General features: G+C 44.6%; 2 protein-coding genes across 3 annotated transcripts in view; one reads left to right on the forward strand and one right to left on the reverse strand.

Annotated features, from left to right (window-relative positions):
* Positions 1–312: 312 nt before the first annotated feature.
* Positions 313–7263, forward strand: gabrp (gamma-aminobutyric acid type A receptor subunit pi). 2 transcript variants are annotated; one of them, XM_060063109.1, is made up of 10 exons: positions 324–830; positions 2042–2108; positions 3795–3907; positions 4040–4107; positions 4326–4549; positions 4859–4941; positions 5262–5399; positions 5556–5708; positions 5922–6115; positions 6377–7263. In XM_060063109.1, the coding sequence occupies exons 2-10, from the start codon at positions 2059–2061 to the stop codon at positions 6749–6751; spliced, it is 1398 nt and encodes a 465-aa protein (XP_059919092.1). In that variant the 5' UTR covers positions 324–830; positions 2042–2058; the 3' UTR covers positions 6752–7263. The 2 variants fall into 2 exon arrangements, with proteins under 2 accessions (XP_059919091.1, XP_059919092.1); XM_060063108.1 differs by having other exon boundaries at positions 313–830; positions 5922–7263.
* afap1l1a (actin filament associated protein 1-like 1a) overlaps positions 7260–10898 on the reverse strand; it is a 15545-nt gene continuing 11906 nt past the window's right edge. The window contains exons 15-18 of the mRNA XM_060063106.1: positions 10874–10898; positions 10228–10403; positions 8730–8855; positions 7260–8114 (exon numbers count right to left, since the gene is read on the reverse strand). The exon at positions 10874–10898 is cut by the window's right edge and continues 143 nt beyond it. Coding sequence (XP_059919089.1) covers positions 8088–8114; positions 8730–8855; positions 10228–10403; positions 10874–10898 — 354 coding nt within the window. The 3' untranslated portion in view covers positions 7260–8087. The remainder of the gene's footprint in view (positions 8115–8729; positions 8856–10227; positions 10404–10873) is intronic.

Raw genomic sequence — 10898 nt, forward strand, 5'->3', positions numbered from 1 at the left:
GTGTTTCTATTTTTTTTATTAGAGACGGCAATCACAAGGGTAGGAGTTAAGATAGGTAGAATTATGAGAGAAGGTGTCTGATTAAAAAGGAACGATTAGAAAGCAATACAGAGAGCGAGGGAGATGGGTAAGAGAGAAGGAGTATGTGGGGGGGAGGGAGTGGATGGAAGAGAGAGACGGAGAGAGAGAGAGAGAGAGAGAGAGAGAGAGAGAGAGAGAGAGAGAGAGAAGAATATAGAGAGAGGGGGGAGAGTGGATGGAAGAGAGAGAGAGACAGAGAGTGAGAGTTTGAGTGAGAGAGAGAGAGAGAGAGAGAGAGAGAGAGAGAGAGAGAGAGAGAGAGAGAGAGAGAGAGAGAGAGAGAGAGACAGAGAGTGAGAGTTTGAGAGAGAGAGAGAGAGTGAGAGTTTGAGAGAGAGAGAGAGAGAGAGAGAGAGAGAGAGAGAGAGAGAGAGAGAGAGAGAGAGAGAGAGGGGGGGGGGGGGGAGAGGGGGAGAGCGAGAGAGAGGGAGCTGCGCTGAGTAGAGATTCATTCAGTGGCAGGAGAATGTGAGGGGTGCTTGGTACTTTAAGCAGAAAAGCCAATTACCTTGCCGACCATGACCAAGTAGCATCTGTTCGCTTTGCAGGTGGTAAAACCTACAGGCAATGCATTGATCGGTGAGAACAGCAGCAACAACTCGAGCCACTGGAAAAGACCCGGAGAAGAAGAAGAGGAGAGAAAAGAGGAGGAGAACAGTGGATACAAAGAAAAGCCGAAGAACGCCTCAAAGGAGGACCTAAGAGGGAACGGGAAACCAGAAGAGAGATACAGTCATATTTAACAGCAGGTAGGATTAAAGATGACTTAATCAGGTAGGATAAAACAATGACTTGAAGCTGAATTAAAGCTTTAAACACTTATTATAAAATGTATATTGGGGATGTAGAACCAGTGTGTTTCCTCTCACTAAATCACGGATTTCTCTCCTTAGGAATTTTTTTATCATTGAACATGTAATTATTCTGAGACAGAAACTCTGAGTTGTTGTCATATGGGAATGAAACTTATATTCAAAGTTTTGTAAGCATGTCAAAGTGTTTTACGTATTACTCCTGGAATCAGGTAGGATAGAGCAAGGGGAGGGAAGAGAGGGGGGTGATCAAACTGAGGTTTTTGATGAGTAGCGATGGTACAAGATAACCACCTTGAATAATAAGATAAGAATGAAAGGAAAGTGACTTGTAAAGGGAGCAACAGATTATTTGTCAATCCTCAACAAACAACAACACAAACATAGCAACGAGCAGCCTAGTTAAAATGGGTGCTGCTGGTTGAAATATATCATGATTATACAACTGGAACTGAATAAACCTCCTATTAGATCCTCAATGATATCCCATTGGAGGGGGGAAAAAACAGCAGTGTGAGAATCCATCACATGTTATGTGGGAAAGTGTTTGAATAATGCATGGGCTTTGCAATCAATTGCAGAGCTGCGAGCTGGAGAATTGGTCTTCCATAAGATTCAGCCACTTCTGGAGCACAAGCAAGTCAATATGATAGAGTTGTTATTGGGTTTATGGCTTCCGGAAATGATCAATGCTCTATATGTGAGACATGGATTAGGTTACATTTTACATTTACAATTAATCGTTTAGCATATTTGTTTAGCAGGGGGTGTAGGAGTGGATGTGGACATGGAAAAAAGATTGGAATACACACACGCACACACACACACACACACACACACACACACACACACACACACACACACACACACACACACACACACACACACACACACACACACACACCATGCAGCTAATGAGATGTTTACGGAAGCACGGAGTATACGATTAGTAGAATTTAACGGTGTACACATCAAGCTACGTGTAATACAACGGGGATTTGATACTTTATATATAATTGTATATTTTATATTATAATTGTTTATAATTGTTACATGTCGCCACCTTGTGGACACTCTGGTAATACCCAAATTGCTGCTACTATGTAGATTGTAGAGGTACATTCACTGACATGTCCTTTGTCTCCCAGCTTGCACCGCTACCGTGATGTCTGTCCAGCCATTGACTCTAGTGGTCCTGTTTCTGACAGTACAAAGGTAAGAGGTGCATATATATATATTATATATAAAAAAAAAAAAAAAAAAAAAAATATATATATATATAATTATTATGCATTATGTTTATGAAAGTAAAGCACAGACATACAGATTGTGAGAGACTGGGCTGCCACATTTTCAGAAAACTTGGGAAAATATAGATTATGGCACCAGGACCTTGCGATTTTTAAAAATGTTTTTGTCTAAGGGATTTATGCCGATTTTTTTTTTCTAATGGGGGTAGTAAAGAGTCAAAGCAATCTGTGACATTGACGCGGCGCATTGTCCCAAGGGAGACTGGCCGTCCGGATTACCGCTGCAGCCTTCTCACTCAATGTTAGACCAATTTCTAAAAGTGTCCTCCTCCCAGGGCCGTTGCACCAAGTCCTGGGCCCCTATACGAAAGGTACTGATGGGCCCCCCTGCGCTGAATTGTTGACGGGGGGGGGGGGGTGGATAATCTCTACTCTAGCCAGCAACGTTACCTAATTTGTTTTGCTGCGAGGACCAAATTGCAAGGAGTGATTTTCCCCAGAATGCTTTGCAGTATCTGCCCTAAAAGGCACGCCACAATCGGAACAATCAGACTAGAGCTTGCCGACGTTCGTTGTATGGCGCTACCTGCAGTTGTTCTGCAGTCCCCTCTCCATCAATGTGTGGGCAGGCACACCCCTTTTATTGTTCCTCTCATAATGCGTAAGCATGGTAGACTCTAAATTGTCATACATTGTATTGCTAGCTGTTGCCTTATATGGTGGGACAAAGATGGTTATTGGTGTAGCGTGGTGCAAGTGCTCACCAGATGCTCTCAGATAACGAAGACTCAATAATTTATTATCTTGGAGCGTCTAGACAACTGCAATAATTGATTAGATACCACCCAAGATCTGTATTCCTTCCCAGACGTCATAAGTTCACGCCCACTCCCTCCAGGCATTATCAAACGAAGGTAGGTCATTCAAGCGCCTACGAGAATGAAAGCTGTAGGCCTACGTCCTATTTCACTTGAAATACTTTGATGCAATACTAGTTTTGGAAATGTCACTTCAAACCTCCCCCAAAATAAGTATAATAAAAATGATACTATTACGTATTTCTTCAAGGAAAGGTTCAAAATCCAAAGGATAGCTTTTAACAGTTACTTTATTTGGTAAAGTATTTCGGTATGGTAAACTATGACTATGAAGCAAAAGGAGATTGAAGATGTATTCTAAACACGTGCTGAGCGACTCCCAGCTGACCAACTTATTTAACCCTATCCGTATGGGCTGCCGAGAGTTTCTGAAGTCAATGTGGGTCTGTAGGCTGTTATGATCTGATCAGCGCGGTCCGGAAGTAGTGGGGGGAGCCGATGTGAGATAATCTTCGGTATTTTCTCGCCTGGTCTGTGATGCTGCCTTCTGTGGCTAAAGTATTTATTACAGTCTTCAGTAGGGACTTGCTCCCCTTGTGGCTATGTATGGTATTTACGGCTTATATGTTTGGTCCTACATCATTGGAGCTATGTGTAGGTAGCTTAGATTCTTAAAATACGTAACAATACTTACTTTACCTTTTGACTTTTTATCTGTTTTCTAAGAAGAAAATGGCCCTGACAGTCATGCCATGTTTAACACCTGCTGAACAAGGCACACATGGCCCAACATAGGCCTATTCAATGCTCTTTCACCCTCTTTCACTGACCAGTGGGTGCATGTTTCCTGGGCAACACTGGGGAGAATGGAACGACTCCCAGCTCCATCCGACCATCCAGAAGCTGATGAAGGGATATAATAAATACCTCAGACCTAACTTTAATGGTGAGCGCAAACCTGATGAGTCATCAGCAAAATGATACATACAGCATGGCCTATCTGGGCTTGTCTTGTCTTCTTGAAGAGCCATCTAGCTTGCCATACAAAACCTGGAACTTATATCTCCGTTTTTGATAGAGGGGCCTGTGGAAATCGGAATGAGCCTGGACATCGCCAGCATAGATGCCATCTCTGAGATCAATATGGTAGGCCTACTTCTTAAATAACTCTTAATGAAAACTGAATAACTTAATTGAATGGGCCCATCCTAAACAAACGTGAAATGAAATGATACAACAGTTAATAGGTATAAGAGCGAAAAGGTATGTGTGTATTACCAGAAAAACGAATCAATGAATGAATAAATGTAAACAGATGAAGTGAACGGGTGATGTTTCTCATTTCCACGGTCTTACCCACGCAGGACTACACTGCCACCATCTTCCTGCGGCAGCGGTGGCGGGACAGCCGCCTGGTGTTCCCCGGGAACGGGAACGAGAGCGTGAGCGTCGACGGGCGGCTGGTGTCTCTGCTGTGGATCCCGGACACCTTCATCCCGGACTCCAAGCGCTCGTTCCTGCACGACGTCACTGTGGAGAACCGGCTGATCCGCATCTTCAGCAACGGCACCGTCCTCTACGCACTCCGGTAGGCCGCGGCTCGGGACCCGTTTGACTCGGAGGAGTGTGGGAGGTGCATCACGGGTTTCTCCCTGTTGTTGTATTTAAGTGCCTTGTTTCTCTTACACAGAGAGTAAGTACGTTTGAAAGGAGAATGAAACCCGAAAAGTTGTGAGTTCTGAAAGGAAAATAAATATTAAAAGTATTCCTGTAAAATTAGTTTACATTTTTGAGATAGTAGGCTTCTTTCTGTCTATAAGACAAGAGTCACACATCTAAGCGTTATTATTCCGACCAACCACAGTAGGCCTACTCCTAATATTTGAACCCTTCCCAGCATCACAGCCACCATAGCCTGTAACATGGACCTGACCAAGTACCCCATGGACAGACAGGTGTGCACCCTGCAGCTGGAGAGCTGTGAGTAGCCTGGGGGTTTCACACCCACAACCCCTCATTCTGCTGATGGAAACAAACCCTCCATCACCATCATCCCTACCACCATCAGTCATTACCATCCTGGCATCAACTGGTTAGTGTAAGTATTGAATGGGGTTAAGGGAGTTAGTGTGGGGTAGGTGATTGTAATGAATTAACCAAGAGTGTGTGTGTTTGTTTGTCTGTGTTGCGTATGTCTTCCGGCGGATGAGGTGCGGGAGATGTATTTGTACCTGTGCTGTGTCTTTCTGTGACTATTTTGGTTTCTTCCTGGGTGCGTTTGTTTCGCTGCATGTCCTCAGGGGGATACAACCTGCAGGACGTCGTGTTCTACTGGACCCGGGGCAATGATTCGGTCAAAGGCCTGGACACGCTGAGGTTGGCCCAGTACAGCATAGAGAGCTACTATACTTCAGTATCTGAGGCTGTGTACGAGACAGGTAAGATCCCCCCCTCCCTTCTCAAACAATATAAACTCTTCCTCACCACATCATGAACGAGCTCATGAACTTGAAACTAATTGCATTCATGCTTTATAGTTTTGCAGTGGTGTTGAACAAACCATAATCGAATTTTTTCTGCGTTTGCTTTTCTAGGAAATTACCCCAAGCTGGTCCTGCACTTTGCTCTCCGTAGGAACGTCTTGTTCTTCATCCTGGAGACCTACGTTCCCTCCACCCTGCTGGTGGTTCTCTCCTGGGTATCCTTCTGGATCAGCCAGTCCTCGGTTCCGGCCAGGACCTGCATCGGTCTGTATCGATCCGCCCGTTCTTGTACTGCTTATTTCTTCTGGTACCGTGTGCGTTAATAGATCCAGGAAAGCGAACCATAAGAAAGCGATCAAAGTCTTAATTACCATGAAGAAACAAACCAAACCAAACAAAAGCTCTATCGCACTATCAACGTGTGCGTGCCATCAGAAATAATCGCTCTATGAACCGTCGATCGGTCTGTGTCTCCAGGCGTGACCACCGTCCTCACCATGACCACGCTGATGATGGGCGCTCGCACCTCTCTCCCCAACGCCAACTGCTTCATCAAGGCCATCGACGTGTACCTGGGCATCTGCTTCACCTTCATCTTCGGGGCCCTGCTGGAGTACGCCTGCGCCCACTTCTGCACCATGCAGCACCAGACCCTGGAGGAACTGCAACAGGTGAGTCCAAAGCGCAGAGCCGGGCTGCCTGCCGCTCCACGTCGCCCACCGTCCCAAAAACGAGTGACGAAAGGTGGTCATTCAGTACGAACTGGGAGTAAATATTTACCGATTTCCTTAGCTTATGTTTTAGCTAATCGCCTTAATGGAATATTTAATTCCATTAAGCCTAAGCTTAATGCTTGGAATTGCGTGGTTGACAGTGCTAGCATCCCACTTATTATCTCAGCACCTCTCTCTCCCTGTCCCTCTGTCGGTCAGGATCTCCTGAGAGACTTTAGAGAATCGAACGGAAACGGATCCATCCTCCCGGCCCGCTGCATCCAACCGCAACAGCCGGTGGAGCTCGCCTCATGCGCTGATGAGGAAGACGAGAGGGAGGACGGGGGGCGAACTCGCCCTCCTAAAGCAAAGAGCCCTGACGTCGCCTCCCACCAAACAGGGTTAAAGGTCAGGAGGTCAGGCGGTTGCGTGGATGGCCGCTGCATGTCGTCAGTGAGGCAGGCCTCGCGCACGGTGGCGCACGTCTTCAGCGTGGAGAACCCGCACAATATCGACCGCCACTCGCGCTCGGTTTTCCCCCTGGCTTTCCTGTTCGTCAACGTACTGTACTGGCTTTACTATCTCTGCCTCTGAGAGCGATCGGGTCAGCGTTCTTCCTCTTCCTCCCGTCAGGGTCTGGGCTGGAGGCGTGAGCCAGGAAAACAAGGAAGCTCTTGTCGTTCATAACCGGTTTAAGACTCACTTTCTCCATCATATACAGATCTGCTTTGAGATTACTTTTTAGTTATTTATCCGTCTCGTCTGTACATATGTGATGGTAGCAAAGTTTGGTCTATCGGGAATTTGCCAATTCTATTTTTCACATATTTTAAGTTCATTCGTTGTTCATGGCATGAAGGCTCACACACTCAAGGTGCGCTGGTCTTACGGCATGTCTACATTCACACAGCGAACAAAGGACTTGAATCCAAATGAAAAAGACTGTCTCCACTTGTTTAAACTGCATTATATTACCTCAAATGAACTTGCTTATATAATTCTCAAAAAGAATATTTATCATTTCATTACATTTAGTTTACTTTATCATTTCTATTTCATTATTCAAGCCATGTGAGAGTAAATGGAATAAAGAGAATTTAAATGTGCTTTTGCATTTTTAATGATTCCACAAAAGGCACAGACATCATAACAGGTTCACTGCCGATGATTGTGCACCAGCAATTAACATAACATATTTCTTTAGGCTTAAAGACAAAACGGTAAGAGATATATGAAATTAAGTTGTTTTTTCCTTGTATCCAGAGAAGGAAAATGGTAAAGTGCAATAAGTCAACATGTTTAAGAGAAGAAGTGAGTTAATTGTAGTCTTTGGGGTGACCCTTGGCTTTCTTTGAATGGCTATTGTAAGTTAGTAGTTAACAATTATTTGTATCTACACTGACATTTCCATCCGAGAGAAATCAAAACACCCCTTTTCCTTTACCCTATACAACATATACACCACAGACAAAGTAGTCTACCTCATGATATAAAAATGCAGTGTGGCGGGATGAGATTCACATTATCACTTGCACACGAACAACGATTTGGCCTCTCCTCTGTGCATTGGATATCAAACACAAAAACCAAACACATGGACTCTTGTACCTCTCTTACATCGTCCAATCTCACCAGTGATTCTGGCCTCACAGACTCCTCGTCTCTCCTGCTCTGCTGTGCTCTGCACAGTCAGTGAACTTGCACATGCCCTCTTTCTGCTTTTTTTCCATCTCCCCCTTGTCCCCCTTATCATGTGTAAAGAAAGGCTGCAGTGTAAAGGATGATATCTTGGAAGGCCAGTGTCTGGCCTGGTTGATACCGTAGCGTTGTCCTGCCCATCGATCGACTCCGGCTGGCTCCGAATGTTTTTTAATCTTCTTCAGGCAGGAACATGAACCTTGATAGCGTTTTCGTTCCACTTGATTCCGCCTTAGGTTGCTTTCTTGGATTCCCATTCCTTAAAGAAAACCGCACAAACAAAAGGGTGATCAATTTCCTCTCTATCGTACTGAAACACAGATTAGCTGGGAGTTCACTGGAACGTATTGTTATAGGACAGATGTAAAGGCAGGGACCCACGCACACACTAGCATATGAAAAGAGATGCATAGAGGTACACACACACGCACAAACGCGCACACACATGCACGCACAAGCACACGCAAATGCACAAACAAAATTAGTCGCTGGTTCAAAGAAGATCTCAGCTAGTGTTGCATCCACTGGGTGAGATCATTAGCTACTAAGATAATTGTTTGAAGCTTTAATCTTTTTTTTTAACTGTTGATTAAAATGCCGAAAGCTATTCACAGGAGAACGGTTTGAGAGGGATGCAGCAACGTTTACATCAGCACACACATTTTCTATTTTGCTTTATATATATTTCATGTCATTTTAAGATTTCTAAATATTTCCATATTTCTATTCCTAATTCATAATTTGACCATCATTAATAGCTTTCCTCTGGGAGAGTGAATGTGAGCGAGAGAAATCGTAAGGGAGAAGAGAGAATGAGCGAGAAAAGAGAGCTAGCCAACAAAAAAGAGTGAGCAAGAGAGAGAGAGAGAGCTACCTTGGCCTTCTGCATGACAGTTCCTTTAGTGGAGGCGTAGACAGACGGGGGTCTTTTGCGCATCTCTGTGGCACAGTTGACGGGCAAAGCCTCACTGTAGATATTCTGGATTTTACTGTTGCCCGCCTGGAACCAAGATGTGTAGATGAAGAGCACAGAAGGGGTGAGATCAAGGTTGTGGGTTGATTTGTATGCTCATCCTGAAGACTTCTAAATCAAAGTGTGATATATTTCCCACTGTTGTTGTGAGGGTTGTGTGTTGATTTGTATGCTAATCCTGAAGACTTCTACGTTCAAATTTGATACACTCCCACTATTATGAGGGTTATGTGTATATGTGTATGCAAATCCTGAAGACTTCTACACAGATTTGACACATTTCCCACTGTTCCCATCTTCCATCCAATACCCGTGCAATTCATTCACTCCATCGAGGTATTCCTCTCTCTAGGGTTGTACATGAGTGATTGCAAAGGCCGCCATTGTCTAGTATGATGCTGATGCATAAAAGATGGTTGAACATCATGACGATTTCATCACTGCAGGATAAAACGTTTGACACTTGTTGCAAAGGGACAGTACGGGGGTTTAGTCCTCAGTGTGACCAGTCTCAGATTGTACGCTCATTCTTAGTATGCATGCAACCACAGTGTTGTATCGCTTAGGATGTCATTTAGAAGCAGGTTTGGGAGAGGCATCCTTCTTTTGCAAGCCCTTATAAATGCTGTAGGTATTGCCCCCTACCACTCCTTCATCCATTCAGACCAGGGATGGGCAACTTTCATGATAAAGAGGGCCACATTTTTCATCATAACCATCGGAGGGCCACATGACTGCACACTTCAACTAAACGTGAGCTGAGAGAAGCTACACAATTTTGAATTTGGTAGATATGATATGTATATATGTTAATTGAACCAACATACATTCATTTCATGTTTTCCATGCTCAAACAGCCACATGAAGGGTCAGTATTTTTATCAGTGCAAAGGGCTCACATACATCATCATTCAATGAAGTCAAAAAACTGAAAAACAGTGGCCCAACATTAAGTGCAACAACTCAATGAACTCAAACCCAACAAGCAGTTGTAGTAGTTGTAGTGGCGACTTAAGTGGATATCTTTAATGACTGATATCGCTTATAAGCAAACTAGACACATGGGTTTGCCTTCGAATTCTATGAATTCTTCTCATCTTTCTTGACCGAGTTTTCTGTAACTCGATCAATTATTCTTCTTCTTTTTTTTTTATTTTTTATTATCATGTGGGGGCCTGACTGAGTGAGGATGCGGGCCGCACTGAGTGAGGATGCGGGCCGCATGCTCAGTTGCCCATCCCTGATTCAGACTCACTAGTTCAACCTCGTTATTCTTTACTTGGGTATAGCTTAATCTACCAATGACGGCAGGTGAGTTCAGGATTCACACTTTAAAGTCATACACACACACACACACACACGCACACGCACACGCACACGCACACGCACACACACACACCTTGGCTGGAAGTTTTCCCTCCACGGGGGCTCCGAGCGCCCCGCCCGCCTGGCTCTTCTTCAGGTTCTCCTTCACCTGGGTCAGCCGCAGCTCCAGGTCCACCCGGTCCGCCTCCTTGGCCCGGCAGGCCTCCTCCAGCTGGGACAGGAGCTCCGAGAGAGAGGGCCTCTGCTTCTCTGCTCCACGCGAGGTCACAACGGAGACGCACCGGTCGGATTACGGACAGAAGGAAGAAAAATCTGTATTTTCTATCCGCGCCGTTAATTGTGGATTGGTTCTGAAGGATTTAAGGGTCTAATCCGCTTGGGACAATTTGAGCAGAAAATGCACTGAATGCATAAAATCGAAATTCATAGAGAGTAGACAAAGTATTATATTGGTACCAAAAGTTCTTGATACTTTCTAGTAAAATGTAGGAATAGCAGAAAAAGAATAGCTTTCACACAACCAATCCTTGAAAAAAAGTTAACAGCCGTTTCTCAGTTCCTTTCCTTTAGGATGGGTTTCAAAAGTAATCAAAGCGAATGAACAATGACACCCGATGATCAGGGACCACACGTTATAGCATGGTTCCTGATCAACCTGCATGTTTTTCTTCTCCCTCTTTGCGTCATCGTGGTTTCACCCGAGTCTGGCGCCTCCTTACCGGTGGCCATCTTGAGCTCCTCCTT

This window comes from Gadus macrocephalus, chromosome 10, assembly GCF_031168955.1.
Source record: "Gadus macrocephalus chromosome 10, ASM3116895v1".
Classification (NCBI taxonomy): Eukaryota; Metazoa; Chordata; class Actinopteri; order Gadiformes; family Gadidae; genus Gadus; species Gadus macrocephalus.